General features: G+C 38.2%; 2 protein-coding genes across 3 annotated transcripts; one reads left to right on the top strand and one right to left on the bottom strand.

Moving 5' to 3' along the window:
* The first annotated feature begins 4498 nt into the window (after positions 1-4498).
* On the top strand, positions 4499-12655 carry drd4b (dopamine receptor D4b). The gene is made up of 4 exons (XM_044105446.1): positions 4499-5022; positions 7422-7534; positions 8751-9346; positions 12245-12655. The coding sequence occupies exons 1-4, from the start codon at positions 4774-4776 to the stop codon at positions 12445-12447; spliced, it is 1161 nt and encodes a 386-aa protein (XP_043961381.1). The 5' UTR covers positions 4499-4773; the 3' UTR covers positions 12448-12655.
* On the bottom strand, positions 12454-23144 carry sirt3 (sirtuin 3). 2 transcript variants are annotated; one of them, XM_044105468.1, is made up of 9 exons: positions 22774-23144; positions 22620-22671; positions 21658-21834; positions 20589-20821; positions 20407-20507; positions 20024-20185; positions 18798-18999; positions 17212-17312; positions 12454-12536 (listed from the first exon to the last, which is right to left on the bottom strand). In XM_044105468.1, exons 1-8 carry the CDS (start codon positions 22856-22858, stop codon positions 17281-17283), a joined length of 1044 nt encoding a protein of 347 aa, XP_043961403.1. In that variant the 5' UTR covers positions 22859-23144; the 3' UTR covers positions 12454-12536; positions 17212-17280. The 2 variants fall into 2 exon arrangements, with proteins under 2 accessions (XP_043961403.1, XP_043961412.1); XM_044105477.1 differs by lacking the exons at positions 12454-12536; positions 17212-17312 and having other exon boundaries at positions 17824-18999.
* Between the last annotated feature and the right edge of the window lie 77 nt (positions 23145-23221).

The following is a 23221-nucleotide window of genomic DNA, read 5'->3' as shown; positions in this document are numbered from 1 at the left end:
AAGTTATTATACTCCAGAAACATTTACCGTTGTAAGCAAAGTGAGAAATTAAAACATTTTAACTGCTGTATTTTCCCATCTTGCTGCCTGCAGACTGGTGGACGGTTCATTATTGAAAACAAAAAGCAACACATTTGTACAAAAAAACTCCAAGATTGCGAGATTAATCTCTGAAATTTTCTAGGAAAAGAAAAGACGTTTCTGAGTTTGAAAAGTCAAAATTTTTTAATTCTTTAATCTAAAAAAAATTGTAATTTTGAGATTAAACTCAAACTCGGACATTTCTAAGTTTCAAAAGTGTCACATTGTCAAATGTTGGAAATTTTCTTTCTACTTTTGAAACTCAGAAAAGATTTTTCTTGAAAATTTTGAGATTAGTCTCAAAATGACTGAGTTTTGAGACTCACCCAGATTTTATCCATATGCAGATTTGGAGCCTGGATAAAATTTGTCAGTGATGTCACGTCTTTGTGCATCATGAAGCCAAACGACTCGGGGTGAATTTAGCATCTGCGCTGTGTGCTTTTCTCCAAGTTCTTCTTCTCCTCTTCCTCCTCAGGCTCTTCCACGACGTGTGAAAAGCTAATTGCTGCTGACTTTATTCTAATGATATTCACGCCACAGGAGCTGCTGTGACCCGAACACCTTTAATCAAACGTAAGAGTCGCTGCAAAGCCTGTCAGCTGTTTGCAGCATGTGACGGCTGATTCTGTCTCTGTGGTGTGAAAACCTGAAACTAAAGCGAATATTTACCCTTTTAGAAAACATTCAGGGGGAGATTAACAGACGAGTCGCTGACGTATAATAATAATTAGTGTTCAATGAGATTATCAGTCATTAATTACTGAAATATTTATTAGCCAAGAACCTCAGCAAATGGGGTAAATTAAATAGTAGATGATGCGACATCGGAGGATCCTAATTACTGTTAAAAGAGTGATTACAGGAGAAACCTGATTTTAAAACACTTCATACATATTCAGTGACGCTGCTCTGTAACAAATGGCTGTAAAAACTACAGCATGAAAATACAGTAAGGTGGCTGGGTTTGGAAAGTATATGGGATGTGATTGGACCGCTGGATAACATGCAGAAAATTACACATGTACTGTAAATTTGTCATGTACAGTTGCATTGTGGGATTTTTACTGGCTGCAGGCAAACATTCAGGGGTGGTCAGTCCTGGACCTGGAGGGCCGGAGTCCTGCAGCTCTTAGAGTCTCCCTGGTCCAACAACCTGAACCCAGCAGCTGAACCTCCTCCTCAGTGCAGTCGGGTTCTGCTGATGACCTCATGATTGGACTGAGGTGTGTTCAAGTAGAGATGCATCTAAAGGTTGCAGGAGACGGGCCCTCTGGCCCCCTGGCCCTCCTCTGGCCCCCTGGCCCTCCTGTGGCCCTCTGGCCCTCTGGCCCTCTGGCCCTCCTCTGGCCCTCTGGCCCTCTGGCCCTCCTGTGGCCCTCTGGCCTGCTGGCCCTCCTCTGGCCCTCTGGCCCTCTGGCCCCCAGGCCCTCTGGCCCTCCTGTGGCCCTCAGGCCCTCTGGCCCTCCTGTGGCCCTCTGGCCTGCTGGCCCCCAGGCCCTCTGGCCCTCCTGTGGCCCTCTGGCCCTCCTGTGGCCCTCTGGCCCTCTGGCCCTCCTGTGGCCCTCTGGCCCTCCAGGACCAGGAGGGCCCACCCTGCAGGGCCAACAATGACTTTCACCCAGTAAGTACTTTTTAAAAACTTTGTATAGCAGTTTTGTGTTTGTGTATGAAAATATATTTTATGTGGTTATTTTGAGCTACTGTCGCTTGTTTGCTAAAGCTAACTTGTTTCTCAGCTAACATTATGTGGAACACAAGTGCTTTCAGTTCCCATAGAATAACCAGACGGCTATTTTCTGGTCTTTTAGCAGAAGTTGTTTGAGGGTAAAATGTCTCAACTGTTTGTTTTTTTCTCACACAGAGGACTGTCAACATTAACGTGTTAGCGTACGTGGTTAACCAGAACATTTTAATGTGTTAATATTACATAACAGATCAATCAAACCAAGTATTTCGACATCAGAGTCTTTCTCCCACAAAGTGTTATCTAGTTCACAGCAACACGTTACACACAGAGCTGAGAAAAGATAAATACTTACATTATACAGCAACAACAGTTGAACAGTTTCAACTTTCTTGTGTTGGGTCTTTAACCAACGTTGTGCACATCTAGTTTACTAACACACAATTTCATGTGCATGAATTTCACCGGCCTTCCCTGGATGGATGAGGACAATATAGCGGAAATGAATACAGAGGAACATTTCTAAACCAACGTTTAAAACAAATTGACTTTCTATAAACCTTCCTGAATATCAAAACCTGGAAAACTAAGAATCTTCAGACATGGTTGGTTTGAGATGAAACATTTTTTGAGATTGTGGATGTTTGCTATGAGTTTCATGGTATCATAAAAGAGTGGAGCATCCAAGATCTAGAAACTAAAATAGATCTAATAAAATAGATCTTATCTATCAGTTGGCTCCTGAACACGTTTGGTGCTTCTTGTATGCAGGTGTAGTGGAGTCAATTTCTCTTAGTTTCTGTGGGAGATTACAAAAGCAAGATAATTGCTTGGATTTTAAATCGTTGGCGTTCAGCAAGAGGGGTTTGCACAGCTGTGTGCATATTTATATTTCAAGCCTACAAAATTAGGCTTAGTGATTAATTGGGATTAATCAGCCAGAGCCAGATTCTGCTGTGGGCAACACGGGCAACCGCCCAGGGCGGCATCTTATGGTGGTGACAAGTCCAACTCTTCACTCCATTTTCTTCAAACTAATTATGCCAACCTAAGTTAACTTGTTAGCTAATCAAAACTGATACAAATTAGCTTCAGATTCATCACTGCTGTTTAGAAACAAATTTATTGTCCAAAATACGATACAGTTGTTTAGTATTGCCATTCAGTGGTCCATGTTTTCTTTTGTCAACTAAGGACGCTAATGTTACTATAGATAATTAAAATCATCATTTTTATTGTTTTTAAATGCAGTGGCTTGAATTATTTCACAGAAACAGTTTTTCTACCAACTAAATACAGAAATCTGCCAAAATAAAACAAAGTTGTTGTTTTTTTGTAAATGTTCCAACAGAAATTATTGTATGATGACAGAGCACAAAAAATACTGGAAACTAAATTGGTAGAAATTCATCATAAGTTCAATTTATAAATGAGAATTCCTCCTAATTTAGGGAGACGAGTTCATCATTCATGCACATAATTACCCCAAGGGAGTGACAGTAGTTTCAATAAAATATTCAACTCTTCCAAAGTACAGAAATACTGAGAGACTCAGGTAAAATAATGAGCAGGCCAAACATCTGTCTCCTTAGAAACACGCTTCATGGATGGTCATTATCTCGGTAGATTTTTGCATTTCCCAGTTATTTTAGCAACAGTTTGACCCGATTCCCTCTGCACTCGCTTCAAAGTTCAGAATCCCAAACTTGATAAAAGTTGTAACTTTTACTGATGATGCATTTAATTATAAACTGAAAAAGTAAGACTCTGTACATGTGAGGAACTTCAAAGTGTTCTCCCTCAAAAACTTTTCATTTTCTGATCCTAATTCTCCAGAGGTTCAGGAACGTCCAGAAGGAAAACTGCTAAAGCAAAAACTTGGAGAAAATTTGATTCATTTCCAGAACTTGGAGGACTAAAAGTCCCAGACCTGAGACTAAAATCAGAGTTATAGAATATATAGAATATAGAATCAGACCATATAAACAATATCTCTTACTTGTCTCAGCATCTTGTCTAATTGTTTTGGCTATTTATTTTGTATTAATTATTTGTATATTTGTTAAAAACAAAAATCTTACCAAGTATATATACATATAAATATGTACACTAGATTTTTTGCTTTTCCAAATTCAAGTTGTTGGGGTTTTTTAACAACATTTATGGCCTCACTTTAGCTCCATAGTAATTATTTAAAGTAAATAATTCCTTCATATTGCTTTAAAAAAAAAACAACATAAAAACAGTGCTAGTTCCTGGCAGATTATTTCACTTATAAAACATTTTTCCCATGTTACAAATGAAATAATCTACCAATTTTATAATCAATAATCAATTTAAATAATTTATTGGCTTAAAACAAGATCCCAAGCTGTACGTTAGTTTTGTCGTATTTCAAGTATTTGCTGTAGAAACTAGGCTAAAACACTTTGTAAAATTGTTTGTTTTTGCAGTTTATCTTTTCCAGTTTAGTCACTTTAACTCCGTTACATGTAGAGGTGAGAAGTTATTATTTTCTCCCAGTTTTTGTCTTCATCTGCTATAATTACATTAATTCTTTTAATAAACTATTTATTAAGTCTCCTGTCAGACTTGGAGACTAAACTGTTTTACTTCCAGTTTAGTCGGTCGCTCTGCTGATTCGTCACCCTGCGCAGATTGGTCACACACACCGAGCAGAGCCGCAGTAAGAAGATTTACGCGCACGGATTTGCTCTTTGCTTCTGATTCGCTAAATTGTTTCTGCATGAGCAGGTTGCAACACGACGGGAGGAAACAGATCCTGCAGGAATCTGTCGGGAACAACGGTGGAAGAAAGTAGAAACTGCGATCGGATGAAGTCTGTGGCTGCGGCGCGGAGGTTTTTGCGCACGGAGAGCGTTGCGCACCGGAGGAACTCGCTTGGAAAGCCGCCGTTTACTGCGTAGCTGCCTGGTTTCTGCTTCATAGATGAAAACCCCACCGGAGAGACCTGGGGGCCCCTCCGTCTGCCACCGCCGGGGACCATGGCGGACAACTACTCGGACCTGATCAACGAGTCGCTGCCGGCGGCTCCGGTCGCGCACTACAACTTCCCGGCGCTCATATTCGGGATTTTACTGATCATCACCGTCACTGCTGGAAACGTGCTGGTGTGCCTCAGTGTTTACTTGGAGAAGGCTTTGAAAACTACAACCAACTACTTCATAGTGAGTCTGGCGTTTGCGGATTTGCTGCTGGCGGTTCTGGTTCTGCCGCTCTTCGTTTACGCAGAGGTGAGGTGGTTTTTGCGTGAAGAATAGCAAAAAATATTTTATTTACATCTTCACTCTGTTGCCTCTAAATAAATTCCTGTACAACTTAAAAACAATTCGACTGGCAGTAAGTTTATCTCAATGCAAAGTTCTTGGAGGTGCAGTAAAAAAATCATGTCTGAGCACCAAATGTCGATTTATTTTTTCTTTTAGAACTCAGAAATTTCAACGTTTTTATTTTCTAGAACAATTCTGAGCTTAATCTCAAAACTTCTGATTTTTTCTTAAAAGTTTTCTGCATTTTGAGCTCAGAAAAATTTTAAGTTCTTATTTTTTATAAAAAAAATTTCAGATGAATCTCAAAATTTCTGATTTTCTTTGCACGTAGATTTTCAACTTTTTGAACTCAGAAATTAAAATGTTTTTCTGGCAAATTTTTGACCTTTAGAGTTTAAAAGAAAACAAAAGAGAGTTTTCTACAAACTAGAAATAAAAAACTCTAGATGCTCATATAGTTCGCTAGCTGGCTAATTTATTAGCTAGCTGGCTAATTTATTAGCTAGCTGGCTAACAGAGCTGTTCATAAAAAAATCGTATGAAAATTAGAAAATGGTGATTTCCACTAACACGTTTTATCTAAATTAGCTAAACATATTTAAAAGAAAACCAAAGTTTTCTACAAAGTAACGTTGATATGAGCTAAATTGTTTGCATCAACTTAGCTCATATGCGGGTGTGCTAAGGCTAGTGACCTTTCACCCCAGCCTCAGGTCTTCTGCAGCCTCTAACCGGTTTTCTTCCAGGATTGTCCTGATTTATCTCCATCGATCCCATGAACCTGACCAGCTTCCCACTGCATGAAACTGTCTGAACTTTTGTTTCTTTTTTTACACTGGATTTAAAAAATGACACTTCAATATGAGTCAGAAACAACAATTACTTATTGTTTTATTATAACTTGATTAAAAAATAAGTGTTGGTACTTAAAACAATTTAAAAAAGCAATTTTAGATATGCAAAAATAAGTTTACTAAATTAAGCAAAGAAAAACACAAGAAATCCAGTTTTTGAAGGTGGTGACAAACTTTGCTAAAGACAAAACACTTACGGTAGCTCTTTTTATTTTATTTTTTAACTAGAATTCGACCTGATTAGCAAGCTTTTTCAATAAATATGTGAAGAAAAAAAACACTTAAAAATCTAAAGCTCAGAGTTTGGAGCCCCTTCACATTAAAAGCCTTATGCCTTTGGTGTCTTTGTGTTGTAGATATTACTGTTATAGATCACATTGTAAGACTACAAAGTAACAAAATTACAGACAAATGAGGCGTGTGTGGACGGGAGATGATCCAAAATATACAAATGGATTAAAATTGTAAAATGAGGCAGAAATGCTGCAAAAAACAAACCTACACATTTGGAGTCCATTTCCAGAAACGCAACAGAATTACAAACTAAAGGCATTCAGAAAATAGATCTGGTGTTTTGGACGCAAACTCCTGCAGATGATTCTAGACTTCCTGACGGAGATTATCGACATGAATCACCAACAGAGGAACATTGCAGTTTCTCTCCTGGGGAAATGAGCGGCTGTAATTCATATTTCCCAGGTTATCCAGGTGATAAAGGTGTAATCTCACCGTCATTTGAAAGCTTCCTGCTTGCTTTTCTTCCCTGTCAGCAGGGCCAGTCCAAGCCTTTTTGGGGCCCGAAACAGATTTTTATTTCAGGACCCCTGTATGATGCTTTATCATTACTAAGCTAACTATCTGTAGCATTATTTGTAATTACATCACGACAGATTTATTATGGCTAATTTAACCTTATATGAGTAACAAATGTAAAAATATTATTTATATTTTAAAATGCAGATTGGTATTTAAGTGTCCCATACTTGAAAGTAACTTCAGTTGATAAAACCTAAATTTACAGTAAACATGTTTGATATTTTATATTTTATACAGAAATCATCACAGATGAACCGTTATTTCTGTAGTAACTATAAAAAAACATTATAGGAATAGTTTTTCAATGAGTAATCACATTTAGTTTGTATTATTCAATAGTATTTTATATATAGTAGTATTTTATACATGTATTTTAATCCTGCTAGCTTGGTGCCCATGGGCGCCCCCTGGTGGTGTGGGGGTCATAAGCTCATGTCTTGGGCCGGCTCTGCCTGTAAGCCTGTTAAAGAGTCCAGTTTTTGATCTTGTTACCTCGCAGTGAGGCGTCACGCCGCAGCCATGCAGTCCCTGGATTAGAGACGTCGGCGTGCGTTCACCTGCAGACGGCGGGGGGAAAGTGGGCGGGGCCTGAATGTTTGTGTTCAGGATTACACATTTTCTCACTGGGATTTGGGTCAGCTAATGACGTGAGTGTGTGTGTGTATGTGTGTGTATGTGTGTGTTCTGGAGCAGTTTCAGGGAGGAGTTTGGACCCTGAACATGACGATATGTGACGGTCTGATGACCATGGACGTGATGCTGTGTACGGCGTCGATCTTCAACCTGTGTGCCATCAGCGTGGACCGGTGGGTTTCCCCATGTGGCCCGGATCACTGGTTCTACTGGATCTGTTTGGATTTTAGACACTTTTTCAGTCAATCAAGGTTTTTAACTCTGTGTTCTGCTAATTACCAAACAAAAAACTTTTTATTGAGTTTATTTAAAACTTTCAGACGGAATAAATCTCCACCTGTCAGATGTTCAGGTATTAACGCTGCTGTAATTTCACAGATAGACTCAGTTTGATTGGAACAACATTGCAACATTTGTTACATTTTCAAATTTTGTCCAGGATAAATTGCTCCAGATGTCATTGCAGTAAACGACAACATTGCTGTTTTGAGACCATTTTCAAGTAATATTTTGGGAATAACAGTATAAGAACACATTCTGAAAGCTCAATAAACTTTAAATTCTAATGAACATTTAACACTGGAACTGGAAACATCTTAAATGTGCAAATAAAACAACAAATAAAATGAATTATTTAGTCTCTGTAAACAAAACTGTCCTTCAAAAAAAGGGCTGGTTGAGACCAAAGGACCTGACTGAAGATTTTTGTCATCCAGATTTTGGTAGGAGAAAAAAATAATTCAAATGGAAATTATTGAATTTGTTTTAATTTATCACATGATTAATTGATTTATTGCTAATTGCGACAGGCCTATTTTCAGCCACTGCGGTTTTGTTTCACACTGCACGGTGTAAAATGATCCAAACTTGTTGAAAAGCCTATTCCCCTCCTCGCCTGTGGGGGCGCTGAACCAAAGACCACTGAAGGAAACAACAGGAAAACCTCTGAAGAAGACATTGAGTGCAACTTCCTCCTTCACAAAATTTAAACAAACAAAAGTGGAGTGGCAACAGATTTTAGCGGCTGTAGGAGTTTTCTTGTGTCTTTGATACAAAATAAATGTAAACTACGTCCAACGTTTGCTGCTAAGCTAGCTGCTACATTACAGGACATTTCCTGCTGCAAATGTCTAGAAATAACCTGTTCCATTCATTAAGAAATTCTATTTCAGTTACTTACTACACCGTGTCTTTTTCATTAGGATATAACTTATAGCGTAGATTTGAAAATATTTAGCATTATAGCAATCCTATAGAAATCCAGAAAAAATGGCTTTGGGTCAAAGAGCTTTTGGTCCTAATTTTGTTAAAAAGAATCAAAGTTTTCCTTTATTTTAGAACCTGAAAGAAAACCAAACTTCGGTTGATGTAGCTCATGTTTTTTTCCAGGTTCATTGCGGTGTCCATTCCGCTGAATTACAACCGTAAACACGTGGACCACCGGCAGCTCATCCTGCTGTCCGCCACCTGGCTGCTGGCCTTGGCCGTCGCCTCGCCCGTCATCTTCGGCATCAACAACGTGCCGAACCGCGATACCAGGGAGTGCAAACTGGAGGACAACAACTACGTGGTGTACTCGTCCGTCTGCTCCTTCTTCATCCCCTGCCCCATCATGGTGCTGCTCTACTTTGGGATTTTTCGGGGTCTGAAGCGGTGGGAGGAGGCGCGGAAGGCCAAGCTGCGCAGCAGCATCGAGGCGTGCAGGAAGCTGCAGCAGAGCAGCGTGGTCGGCGGCGCCCTGCCCCCGATGAGGGGCACCATCCCCGGGGCGCTGCCCATGCCGCTGCCCAGGATCATAGAGAGAGATCTGGCCCAGTCTCGCATGGACGACTCGGGCGACTACGTCCAGCAGGAGATTCCTTATCCACGGCAGTACAGGGAAAACTCAGTGCCAACAGTGAGATTCAACCAGCAGCAAGTCAAGAAGAGGGCGAAGATCAACAGCAGGGAACGGAAAGCTATGAGGGTCCTACCGGTTGTAGTGGGTGAGTAAAAGATAATGAAAAACCAGAATTTAAATATTATTCTGTGTGTGTTTGTGACCTCTTGAGCTGTTGGAGTATTTTTAGTATGGTGGTCCCTCTGGAGACTAGTAGTGGCTCCCCAAATCCAGATTATGACTCAATCTCTCCCTTGGAGTGTTTTCTCACCTGATAGGCTGGTAGACTCAGATAAATTGGCCTAATTTAGAGCAGAAATGTGGAGTGCTGTTTGGTGATTTTATTTTAATATTTTTGTCACTGATCAACTCCCAACATTATGGCGCCCAACATTATGGCGCCCAACATGGGGCGGTTCTGTCGGTTTCTCATCTGTGGTTAATTTTTCAATCCGTTAATGTTTGTTCTTAAGCTAAGGGATATTTCACCCTGATGATCCACTAGATTTGATTTGATTGGGAACCAAAATTGCAACATTTTAAGCTGCTGCAGTTCTCTTTCACACCAATCAAACCCTTTGAAAAACATGTTCCCCTCCTCGCCTGTGGGGGCGCTGCACCAAGAACCATTGAAGGAAACAACATAAAAACCTCTGAAAACTCTGAGCACAACCTCCTTCATGAAATGTGAACAAAAATGGAGTGACGTCAGATTTTATTTCTTTTTTATCTTTGGTTAAAGACCACAAGTCATTATTCCTCCTAGTGTTGGTCTTATCATTTGTTTTGGTTGTATTTACCCAGAATGCCCTGCACTGTAGTCCATTTCCTGCTTTTGGAGGGTTCTCCAGTCTGCTTGGTGTTCACATATCACCACACCAGAGTTCACTAAAACTGAACTCAGAGCGAGGTTTGTAGGAGAAACAGTTTCCCTTCATGGGTCTGATTGAGCATTCACACCTCCTCAAACGAACTGGACTTTCTGGGGGTCCAAAATCCAAACAGTCTGGATTTAGATTAAAGTGAACTGAACAGGAAATACCCTTAAGGTTAATTCACACCAGCCCTGTTAAATCCGCTCTAATCCAACTCGAGTCCATCTAAAAAGTTTGGTTTGTTTGAGGTGTGAATGCGTTATTGAATTCTGATCCACCTACAAATCTAGGTTTCAGTTTGAAGTGAACTCTGATTTGGTTCGAATGCATATGTGAACGCCAAGCGGACCGGAAATGGTTCCAAAAGCAGGAAGTGGACTACAGCGGAGAGCGTTCGGGGTAAGAAAAACCCAAAACTGATCCACTAAACTCACGCTAGTGGGAGAAATGATTTGTGTTTTTTTAGCAAAGACAAAAGAGAAATAAATCCTAGAGGTGCTAAAATCTGATGTCACTGCATTTTTGTTTAAATTTGGAGAAGAAGGAAGTTGTGTTCAGTGTCTTCAGAGGCTTTCATGTTTTCTTCAGTGGTTCTTGGTGCAGCGCCCCCACAGGCCAGGAGGGGAACAGGTTGCTCAAAGGGTTTGGTTGGTTTGAGAAAAAGAGAACCGCAGCAGCTGGAGATGAATAAATGTTAAAACTTTGGTCCCGATCGAACCAAGTTGGATTGTCAGGTGGAAAAGCCCATGGAAACTTAAGGTGACCAAACAAGGTCATTAAAATTAAATTAGTCCTTTAATTTAACGCCAACTAAAGATGTGAACCAGACACCAACTTCGTTGCCATTAGCCATTAGCCATTAGCAGTAGCTAACACTAGCATTCAGGCGCTAAACAACCTCACTTGGTTTGTGAATCTTCCTGCAGACTCTGATCAGAGCTCTTAGGCGAGGAGGTCGACCTTCCTGCAGGTCATCCTGAGTCCCGGGATAAAAGCGGCGCTCCTGACCAACCGTAGCTCCTCATGTAGCGCTGCCACAGCTTAAAGCCTGCAATCCAATTATCACACAACACATGATGTTAAACTCAGACTGAGGAAACGGCCTGAGATCCAGTCAGCGGCTGGTTTCAGCAACAGACGGGTTTTATTCCTCATCATGCTGAGAAGCAAAATAAAATTTTCTGTTTTACATTCAAAACAAACATAATTGGGTGCAAACCTCTCAGCTAAGCAGATTTTAATTCAACCTTGGTTTAATTACACTGGGTTGTACAACATTAAACTCTTCAGAATAATGAGTGACAAAGTCAATTTTACTGAAAACAAAGCAGTTGTTTTCTGTCTGACTCGATTTCTCACATCATTGAGGACAAGCTGTAGTTTACTCTTTGATTCTACACAGCTCCCTTAAGCTCTGGACTTTGACTAGGCCACTGTAACACCTTGATTCTTTTCTTATTTCAGTTTTTGGTCCATCATTCTTCTGCCGAATTCGTAGACCTCAAATTTGTCTGTTTTGGCCCACTCAAAGAAAAACTAAAAAATAAAATTACAAAAATGTCATTTTTTGTAATTACATTTTTACAAAAAATACAGTAAATTTGTATACAATACAATAAATTGTATACAATTTAGAAAATAAATTTGTATTAATAAGAGAATAAAGTAATAAAATTACAAAAATAAACTCATAAGGGAATACAGTAAAAGTAAAACGAGAATAAAGTCAAAATAATAATACAAATAAAGTTGTAATATTACAAGAATAAAGTCATATGAGAATAAGGTCAAAATAATACAAAACTAAAATCATAAAATTACAAGAATAAAGCTAAAATAATGCAAGTTTAAAGTCATATTAATTTGGAATCAAGGTCATAAAATTATGGGAATAAAATCAAAACTACATGAGAATAAAGTCAGACATACTAGTATTGTAGTGTTGTCTTTATTATAATACTTTTTTTTATCTCATTTCTTTATTTCTTTTTATTTTCTTTGCCTAGCCCTAATAATTTTAATAATCTCATCTGTAAAATCTGATCTTTTCCAGGACGTTTCCTAACTCTTTAAATCCGACCAGATTCCCACCATTCGGATCTCTTAACTTCTCCTCTTCGTCTTTTCAGGCTGCTTCCTGTTCTGCTGGACGCCGTTCTTCGTGGTGCACACGATGCGAGCGTTGTGCCTGACGTGCAACATCCCCGACGCGCTGATGAGCACCGTCACCTGGCTGGGCTACGTCAACAGCGCCCTCAATCCCATCATCTACACCATGTTCAACACGGAGTTCAAGAAGTTCTTCAAGAAATGTTTCCGCAGCTGCTGCTGACGGCGGGTTGCTGCCTCCACAGACTGAAACACCAGAGGAGGTTTGGGTCCACAACCTCAGACTGGGACGTTTCCAGTTTGGCTTGTGAACTGGAAAGAAGAGGAAGAACATTTTGTTAGAGTTCTGATTTCATTTGAGGTTTTTATGGATTTCATGTAAAATACAAACGGACTTTGTTTGGTCTGAAATAAAGATTTATTTGACCAGTTCAGGTCTTTTGTTGGAGGATGCTGTCCGTCCGCCTATAGCTGGATCTGCCAGTTACAGCCCTGGATAAGAAGATTTATAAGGAGACTAAAGAACACAGCAGATCTGGAAAGATTATCCAATAGCAAAACCTTTGGTGGGCACTGCTAGCTAAAAAGCTAGCTGTGCTAATGCTAAAGCGCCAACCATAAACCTTGGTTCTGCTCTCTCTAAAGCACTAACCACAGACTTTAGTTCTGATAACTCTAAAGCACTAACCACAGACTTTAGTTCTGCTAACTCTAAAGCACTAACCACAGACTTTAGTTCTGCTAACTCTAAAGCACTAACCACAAACTTCAGTTCTGCTAACTCTAAAGCACTAACCACAGACTTTAGTTCTGCTAACTCTAAAGCACTAACCACAGACTTTAGTTCTGCTAACTCTAAAGCACTAACCACAGACTTTAGTTCTGCTAACATTAAAGGATAACAACAAAGTATTGGGGCCACACTAAGAAAATGTTTAAAAATAAAATGAGAATAAAGTGTGAATAAAACAATAATAAAGTTATAGAATTACGTGAATGAAGTTGTAGTATGAGAATAAAGTTGTGGTTTTGTGAGAACGTTCTGACATTTTATGACTTTATTCTTATATTATAACTATATGCTTGTAATATTTTGACTTTATTTAAATAAAAAAAATTTCCACTTCATATTATAACCTTATTATTGTTGTTTTGTTTAAACTTTGTTCTCATATTACAACTCTATTCTTGTACAACTTTATTAAAGTTGTAGTATTATCAGAACAAAGGCAAAATATTACAACTTTATTCTCGTATTATTTTCACTTTATTGTTTATATTTTTTGTAATTTTATGTTTTTATTTTTTGTTAGCGTGGCTCTAGTAGTCTGTTGTACTAAAGTGCTACACCAACATGGTGTTTAGCAGAAGCTAATGCTAAACTGCTAGCATGCTAAGTTTAGCGTGAAAGCGAATCACAGCAGTGGAAAATGTAAATGTTGCCATTTTGGTCCGAAATCAAACCGATTCTGTGATTATCATGTTATAAATGGGTTATAATAGTTTTGGGCTGTTCAGCAATGTTTTTTGTTTTTCTGCTTCAGTTAGTTTTAATACGTTTTTATGTGTTTGCTAGTTTTCATCAGTTACTGCAGTAGTGTTCTCATACTTTGGTATTTTTTAGGTGTAGCAAGTTTTTGACAACACACGAGAGCAGATTTTTATCTCTGTGAGAGAAAACTGTAAAATACTTGAAGCTTATGAAGAAACTGAGAGCAGCTCTGGTTCACCAACAGCGATGCTTTTTGATCGATGTTACATTAAATGAGACGAGTTCTAAATAGAAACCCAGCTGAGACGTGCAAATTGGACAGCAGAGGACGCACACTGGGTGTTATTAAATATTAAGAAGAAATGTCTTGTGCTCCAATCTGCAGTCCTGCAGCAGGAAGGTTAGAGACGACATCAGAAATGAAGCAGCGTTCCAGACTTTGATGTTTATCCTGGACCCAAAAGGAGAAACGGGCGTCGGCTCTCAACAAAACGCCAACATTTGTGAACTCAACTTGTTCCAGAGTTGTTTATCTGGAAAAATTACAACATTTTTACCAGAACCAGAACCAATCAAGGTGATGCAGCGTTCAGGTTTTAATCTCTTCAACCCTGAAACTAACAGCTTTTAAAGGTGTTGTGTGTTTTCCAGTCACATAGTGAAACTTTATATCACAATCAAGTAACTGTTACCATCAGTTGTTAGAAAAATGCTGCATATGTCAAACATGACTTAAAAGAAATTTGACTTCCTGTTATCACGCCTTAACCCAACCACTGCCGACGGCTGCAACCGAGGATCAAACTGGTGATTATCCTCACATCCAAAGAGCATTTGCTGTTAGATACATGAAGAATAACCTCTCAGTCTGACTCTCATCTAACCTCCATCTGTCGCAGCCGAATACTTCAGATGGTGACTGATTGGTGGGAAGAGAGCTGTCTGCTGTTTCTGGTGTTTCATGCATCATTACATGATGCTAAATTTGCTCAGTGGACGAATGACTTCCTGTGAGCAGATGTGAGCAGGATATAAATGGCGGAGCTGGAGAGGCGACAAATGCAGACGCTGGACACCTTTTCAGCTCTGACTGTCTTTATGTTTGCTTAGTCAGCGGGATGAGGCAGAAACAGAGGAGTTCATCCTCCGTTTCTGTGATCTATTCCTGTATATTTAAATAGTTCTGCACCTGAGTCCTGAAATGCCCTCACTTGAAAAACCTTATTTCTCAAAAACACATCTGTCTGTTTCTTCAGAATATGTTTTAGACCTTAAAGCAGAGGAAATGTTTTATTATCCAGAATCTAGTTCACAGCTGGATTCTGCCGCTGTGCTACAAAACAATCAGAAAAATCCAATGGAAGCCCAGAAAGGCCTGTCAAAAAATAAAATAAATAAAAAGTAAACACATAAATGATTTTTGTTACAACTTTAGAAGTTATCTAAGACCGTGTTAGTGCCAGGCAAAGAAAAAAAAATAAATTGCAAGAATAAAGTTGTATGACAAAAAGTCAAAACATTAGAATAAATTTGTAGTAACACAATTAAAAACTCATAATTTTATGAGAAATATAATGTTACAAGAACAAAGTTATACAGCAAAAGTCTTATTGTGAGATTAGTTGTGAGAAAAAAGTTGTAATGTTACAAAAATAGATATGAAACCAAACAACAAAAAGTCATAACATTATGAGAGCCAGCAGCCATTGTACAGTGGTAAAACCAGCTGACTAAACATGGTGGAGTTTTGCTTAGGTTGCTAGGTAACAGGCAGAGTTCCATTGGGGTTGCTAGGTAACGAGTAGTGCCTGCTGATTTCAGCAGTTTCAAAAGCTGGACGTTTTGAAACAGCTAATTTTCAAGACAAACATTAAATTATAGCCAAAAAGTGGTTGGGTGTGTTTTTTCAGAAGCAGTTGAGACCCAAAATGGAAGAATGAAAGTGTGCAAAATTTAAATCTTGGTTGCCTTTTAATTACTGTTAAATAACTGAAGGTAACATAGTTACTTGATTGTGCTATGAAATGGTACTCTGTGCCTGGTAAATGGATGCGACTGCATCAGTCGTAACATTGAAACACTTTAAACATAAACCCAAAGCATACAAACAAAACCAACAATAAAACATAAAATACTGTAAAACTATTGATGATAATCAGCTGATCACAATCAAAACAAACCATGTGAAAAGTGAGTCAGATAATGAATAATAACCAAAATGCTTTAAAGTTTTTCCTCCAAAAAGAACATGAACTCAGACAGAAAAGGTTTCACATAAACTACGTTACTGGTTATTTTCAAAGCAGCACCTTGAAATGCATTTTGCTCCTGACGGGACGGGGAGTCAGGCAGCAGGTGATCAGTGTGAGGATTTGATTTAAGAATCTGTAGGAAGCACTGAAGTCCGTCGGATTTATCAATTGTGAATGATTAATCAAACCAAAAAGTGAACTCCGCTCTACCTTACTTTATTGTCATAATTTTAGGTTTCTTTTCTTAGTGTAGCCCTAACACTCCATCCCAGGTTTAAGCACTAAATGCCAGTAAATTTAGTGTAAAACTGTTTAAATTTTACCTCTTCGTTTATGAGCTTCTCTTCTACATTTCTGCTTTTCTTTCCCACCAGTTCATTTTAAATCAAAATGTGTAACAGCTGCATTACTGCACAGCATTTCTTCACAATGAAGGTTTTAAAAAGGTGAGAGGTCTTTTGTTTCTCTGCAGGATTTCTGGTAATGGACCCGTCACCGTGGCAACTAAATGAAATGGAAATCAGAGCTTTTGCAATTGTCTTAATGCTGGTTTACTTGAACGTTAAACAGACATAAATTAGTTCATGGGTGGTCCGTTGGACTGATCGGCTTTCACACTTCAGATCATAAATGCATCAGGAAATGTGATTGTGACTCCTAAACATTCCCTCTGGACCTGCATGTTAAAACCTTTAGGATCCATAATGTGGAAATAAACTGAAAAGAATAAACAGAGGAACAGAAATAAATCTATGAAGAGCATTTTCAACTGTTTTGCAGATGTTTCATTGTATTTATAGGATTTAAACATATTTATTGTATTAGTCAAGTTTTTATAAAAAAAAGCTACTCAACTACTGCATAATTTAGAACTGATCAATCATTTAAAATCTAAAACTGACAAAGAGTAGAGACAAAGTAAATTTTAAACCTATGAAACTTTAACAAATCCTGCAGGTAAGTATCTGTGATATAAGTTTCAAAAGTCAAAAAATTTGCAATAAAAAAACTGAAGATTTGAAGTCAAAAATGTTCAACTTTTGAAAATGTTTTTGCAGAAATGTAGGCTACTCTTTTTTTCTATCTGAAATGGTCTTAAATATGCCGTCACATATTACTCTGTAAATTCTGATAAAAGGTTTGTTCAGTGGTGGGAGAAAACATCAACACATCCCTGGGAACAATAAATATTTTTCTGTCTCTGCGGTTATTCCAGTAAATATCTGGTCATTTATTGTTTTACCTCTGACGGGCTCCGCTGTGTTCCGTCAGCTGGACGTTCCTTCATGTTTAACACAGGAAACTATTTTAGCTACACTCTGGCTCCCTCTGCTGGCCGCCAGCCTGTTTTCCATTTAAAGGGAAATTAATTCACAACATATCTCTGATTAAAGAATTTTCAATGAGTTTCATTCGATTATAAAAATTAAAAATGTATAAATTTGTCGAATTTCTCCAGATTCTCTTTTTAATTAATTTAATATTTGTAAACCAATTTTTGAGACTTATTGCTACTTATTTGCTTCTTGAAAGGCCAGTTAAATAGATACTACAATTATCTTTTACTTTAGAGATTAATCGTAACATGGTGCAAATACTAAAATCATTTTAATTTTAATATACAATTAAATACGTTTTTATCGACAGTTAAATTATGAATGCACTTATTTAACAAAGAAATGAACATATAAAATCTAAAACTAAATATTTATTACACTTTCACACAGTAACAATGTACAAATAAAATCTCTGAAGGCAAAAATTAACTGAATAAAAAAGAAAAATACAGAATTAAATTAAGAAACATAAGCGGAAGACAATTATAAATAACACAATAAATTAAATAGATAAATAGTGATAAAATAATTTATTTTAATAGCATCATAGTTTTATTCAATGATATTGGCAGATTTATTCTTTTAAGCCAATGATGTTTAAATTGAAGACCACTGTATACTGCAAAACAATAACCAGTAGTAGCTTAAAAAATTTAAAATTACATGCATCTGACTTAATAAATAACAAAATGTTTAAAAATGCAAACATTCTCCATGATAAAGGAACTGAAATGTTTTGATTTCAGTTTTCCAATAATAAACAAATATTCAGTTACAGAAGCTGAAAGTTGCTTGTTTAAAGAAACTAGAAGAAAGAAACATCAAATAAAATCACAAATTTTAGATGTAACTAAAAATTAAAATGAGAACTAAAATATTCAAGACTTAAAACCTTATTTGATCAGGTGACCACTACAGAGATGGCAGTAAAATAGAGACCAGAACAGCAGCATATGAACGCCACTGGAGACAGAAAACAATGAGTTCATTTCAGCCAAAAACTCTGAAATATCCTAATTGGTAAATGTTCAACTTTTCAGCTTTTCAACTCAGAAATGTCTAATTTTTTTTCTAGAATACTTCTAAGATTACTCTAAAAAAATCTGTTTTATTCTTTTTATCAATTTGTGACGTAAAACTCAGGAATTTCCAAGTTTTTTCTCAAAAAGATGTGTAAGATTAATCTAAAATTTTCAGATTTTTTTAAAGCAAAATTTTTTACTTTTAAAACTCAGAAATTTTCATGTGTTTTCTAGAAAGTTTCTAAAATTAACCTGAACATTTTTGATTTTTTTGGCGGAAATTTGCTCTTCTTTTTATATTATCTACAATGGGCCTCATACGTTGTACATCACAGACTTTGATTTCTCATAAAACTGAGAGCAAACAAAACGAGTTCTGCTCAGTTTCTTCTGTCAGAGCAAAAGTCAGAAGAAGAAACAACAAATCTTAACAAATCTAAAATCCCAGAAACATCATCAAACTTTCTGACTTCCGGCCGCCATTAGAGCGTCCAGCTCCCGAGTCCAGTCCAGAGCGTCGACGAGTTCCTTAACGCCGCTGACCACGTCACCCAGCTGAGTGACGTCATGAGGCCGCCGCCCCCACGCGAAAGGCCCCACCAGGTCCCGGTTGATGAGGAGGCGGGGCACGGAGCTGCGCACGGCTCCGGCCAGGCTGGCAAACGGCTCCACCTGCAGGCCAGAAAACGTGGCTTTTCAGCGCTAAAACCGGCCGCCCAACCGGCCTGCAGACAAGTTTTGGTTGCTAGGTAACGTGGCTAGGGTTGCTAGGTAACAGCGCAGTTCTTGTGGAACGTGATTTAACAGGCGGGAGATTTTTGAAACGGCTCGAGATAAAATCCACCACACCTTCAGAATTAAGTTTTTATCATTATCTTTTAATATTTGCTGAAACAATGTACAGCATATTAGAATTATATATTTAAATATGTTGGTCTGCTGCGATAAGAAATAATCAATAAATCAATCACATGATGAATTAAACTAAGCTCAATCATTTCCATTTTTATGATTTATTGTTTTTCTCTTTCCTCTCTTTCAACCAAAAACTGGACGACTAAAGTCTTCAGTTTGGTACTTTGGTCTCTTAGATTTTTGAAGGACAATTTTGTTTGCAGAGATTTCCTAATTCATTTTATGTGTTGTTTTTGTTGTTTTGTTGATTTATTTTGGATATTTTAAATGTCTTCCAGTTCCAGTGTTAATGTTCATTAGGACTTAAATATTATTGATCTCTAAGAGGGTCATTGCATTATTACGCCATTACAATTTACTTGAAAATGGTTTCAAAACAACTATATTATTGTTTATCAAAACTTCTGGGAATATGTATCGTCCAGATATGTAGCTTATGTTATGTACGCATGCTAACCATAATCAGGAAATGGATATAAGTATAAAATGTTAACATTTACTTTGTTTAAAAAATAAAGTCTAGAATAAAGTCTGTCACTTCAACAGGTTACGTTCTCGCTCCCACTTAGGGAAACCAGGGCAAAAAAATGTCACATTGTGCCATGTGAACTAGGCTTCAGCTGACACACCAACATGCAGAAGCTTTATCTGACGATGCCCCCCAGTAAAATACCCAAGTCTTGACCGGTCCGCGGTGATCAAAAGGTTGGGGACTACAGTCTTAAAAGACGTGAAGCGCAGAAAACAAAGTGTCAGCATGTTTGGTTGCTATGACGCTCACCTCCAGCGACGTTCCCATGACGATCAGCAGGTCAGCCAGCGGGAAATCTGTCAGGTACTTGAAGAAACTCAGAGGAAGTTCCTCCCCAAAAAACACGATGTCAGGCTTCACCACACCCTTACAGGTGGGACACCGAGGGACGACCCCGCTCATCACCTCTGGCTGAAAACATGACAGGTTGCTTCATACCTACCAAGATGGCTGCCAGCTACAAAGATCTCGGAAGTGTAGCATCACATTTATTAGCAAATTTTTAGCATTTTGCTAATTTCATTCCAACTTGGCAAAATTAGCATTTAGCAAAATGAGGTGTATTTTCAGTAATATTCATTCAAGTCAAATCCATTAAATTCATAAAGTGCAGTGAAGACTTTGTGACTCACTCTGAGCTCCTCGCCGTCATATTTCCGCAGGCAGGAGGTGCAGGTGGCCGTTGCAAACGTGCCGTGGGCCTCCACCAGCATCTCCGGAGGAACTCCTGCAACTTGATCCACGAACAGCAGAGAGCAAACATTAAAACACAACAACACCCACCTGGACTGCAGGGAGGTTTGGAAATACCTACGTCTCTCCAGCCCGTCGATGTTCTGCGTGTACATCCGCAGCAGCTGGCCCTTCTGGTGAAGCAGACGGACAAAGTAGTGGGTCAGGTTGGGCTGGTAGTTGCCCGGGTACAGCTCTTTGGCCAGGGCGAAGAAGGGGTTTGGGTTTCGATGGAAGAATCCGATCTCGAAGATGGCCTCGGCGTACGGCAGGTCGTACTGCTGCAGGTTGTCATACAGGCCGCTGCCAGGAGACCTGGAGGGCCAGAAAACAAAAATACATATATAATTACATGTATTATATATATTATAATACATGTAATTATATATATGTAATTAACAAAAATTACATATATAAATTTTGTTAATTATATACGTAAATAGTCTTAATTTAAATGTGACTAATCCAAAATTTTGTGTTTATGCTGATGATTCTGGTTTATATTGTTCTGGTTTCTCACTGACAGTGCTTTCAAGCATCCATCCATTCAGCCATTATCTTACATGCATCTCCCTAATGAGGTCGCAAGGGGTGCTGGTTGCTTTTAATCATTTACAGTCAAATCTTTATCAACTAAAGCTCGTTTTAGGCTGTTTTCCCACCTGATAGTCCGGTACATTCAGATCGATTGGGAACCAAGTTTGCAACATTTGCTACGTTTTCATTTTCACGCTGGACTGTGTCAAACGAACCAAACTAATTGGAAAACCTGTTCCCTTCCTGGCCTGTGGGGGCACTGCACCAAAAACCACTTAAGGAAACGACACAAAAAGAACTTCACATTTTAAACGAAAGAAAGCGCAATGCCAGTTGGATGTAACGAGTAACGCGACAGTTTGGTAGAAATGTAGCGTAGAAAGTACAGATACTTACTGTAAAATGTAGTGGAGTAAAAGTCGAAAGTATCCATTATTAAATATACTTAAATAAAGTACAGACACACAAAAATTGTACTTAGGTACAGTAACAAATACTTTCCACCACTGCTGCTACATTCAACAGCTGGTGAAGAAGTTGAGATTAAAATTGGGATTTTATTTCAGGATCAGCTCCTGTCTACCAGTCAGAGGCGGTATTGACAGTATTGGCACCTGAAATCTGGGATGCCGCTCGGAGTGCTGATCCCGGCTCCGGCCATCACCACCACCCTTTTGCAGCGCCGCTCTCGGATGTTTTTGGCGACATCCTGCAGAGTCTGCGGCTGAATGGATTCACCTCCACCACCAAACAGTCCCCTGATTATTATCCTCTGGAGAAACGACTCCTGTCTGAGAAGAACTGAACATTTTTATCAGCAAAAACTTCACTAACAAACAGAAACAAAGACCAAGCAGATATATTTCATTCTTATTACATTTGAATGTCACATTTAAAGTCAAATCATAAATACGTTTAGTGGAAAAAAAGTTTTTGTAATTGATTTAAACTGTTTTCCTACCCAGGAAACAAGAGGAAACATGTAGCTCAGGTTTAATACTGTTTATCTTAATTTCAGAGTTGGGTAGTAACTTCATTTACCTGAGTCATTTTTGGAAAAAAAAATGTACTTTTAGGAGTTTTTTTTAACTATGCTCTAAATTATACTTTAACTTGAGTAACTTTATTGCTTTACTCTTACTTGAGTAAAATTTCTGGATACTTTATGTCTGTGAGTAACAATCTCGTCTGGATCAAAAATTCACCAAATATTGATACATACCTGCAGTTTTTGGAATTTTTTTTATAAGTTTTATACTTTTAAAAAATTACGGAAAATGTTTCTTTTATCTGATGTTATTTTGTAAAATGAATTGTTATTTTGGTCTTTAAAATACCAAGGTTTCCAAATATCTTTATATATCGGTGAGTCAGATGATGGGATTTTTAAATATTAAATGATTAATAATTTTACCAGTTTCTTACTATCTTTTTACTCCTGAGTAATTTCATTTGACTTTTTCTTCAGAACATAATATGTTGAAGTAGTTCTACTATTACTTGAGTACAATTTTTGAGTACTTTACTCAAATCCTGGTTTATTTCTAAAAACATGTCACCTCAGCAGGAGAAGTACCTGAACAAAGATACTGAACTTTCAGCTGGACTCAACCTACAGGGACCGAAACCTGCAAAGAAAACCAGCACAATGTCATGCATTATTACTATTATTATTTTTATTATTATTATTACCAGTTCTGGTAGAAGAGTTTAGCTGTCAGTCCACTAACCTTTTGCACCGATCGTCCTGGTTGCTACTGAACTCAACCTGCGGTCCAAACAACACAGTCTGACAGTTAAAGACAAGCCAGCCATCCCGCAGGAAGGGTTCGGATCCGGTTCTGTTGGTTTATGAAGACCAACACCTCCTAGCAACCCTTAAAGTCACGCTAACGTGAGGAAGTTGTCAGTTTTCCTGCTAAAATATTTGCTGTGGTCCTTTTAGAATGCTACATTCATAGTAACTCGGAATTAGCAGGTTCAACAAGACCCAATTAAGTTTGTTCGGATACGTCAGTGGTGTCTTGTGTCACGTTTAGATTTATCCGTGGTTCAACACACATAAATAAACCACGTGGTTACTTCTCATGTTTCTGTAGATCGTAATAACCTTGAATCGGCTAGGTTATACGCTTATTTTTGATGATCGGACGGCTGATAGGACCCTAAATCTTACTT

Source organism: Gambusia affinis, linkage group LG02 (genome assembly GCF_019740435.1).
Source record: "Gambusia affinis linkage group LG02, SWU_Gaff_1.0, whole genome shotgun sequence".
Taxonomy (NCBI): domain Eukaryota; kingdom Metazoa; phylum Chordata; class Actinopteri; order Cyprinodontiformes; family Poeciliidae; genus Gambusia; species Gambusia affinis.
The sequence above is the reverse complement of the archived record's forward strand: the minus strand, read 5'-3'. Positions and strand labels throughout refer to the sequence as shown.

What these genes read in the sequence shown, in the direction of transcription:
- drd4b (XM_044105446.1), top strand. Translation starts at nt 4,774, where the DNA reads ATGGCGGACAACTACTCGGACCTGATCAACGAGTCGCTGCCGGCGGCT. An exon ending in CGCTCTTCGTTTACGCAGAG is followed by an intron (nt 5,023 to 7,421) that starts GTGAGGTGGTTT and finishes GTTCTGGAGCAG; the next exon opens with TTTCAGGGAGGAGTTTGGAC. An exon ending in GGTCCTACCGGTTGTAGTGG is followed by an intron (nt 9,347 to 12,244) that starts GTGAGTAAAAGA and finishes TCGTCTTTTCAG; the next exon opens with GCTGCTTCCTGTTCTGCTGG.
- sirt3 (XM_044105468.1), bottom strand. Translation starts at nt 22,858, where the DNA reads ATGGCTGGCTTGTCTTTAACTGTCAGACTGTGTTGTTTGGACCGCAGG. An exon ending in CAGGACGATCGGTGCAAAAG is followed by an intron (nt 22,672 to 22,773) that starts GTTAGTGGACTG and finishes TTTTCTTTGCAG; the next exon opens with GTTTCGGTCCCTGTAGGTTG. An exon ending in CATCGACGGGCTGGAGAGAC is followed by an intron (nt 20,508 to 20,588) that starts GTAGGTATTTCC and finishes TCGTGGATCAAG; the next exon opens with TTGCAGGAGTTCCTCCGGAG.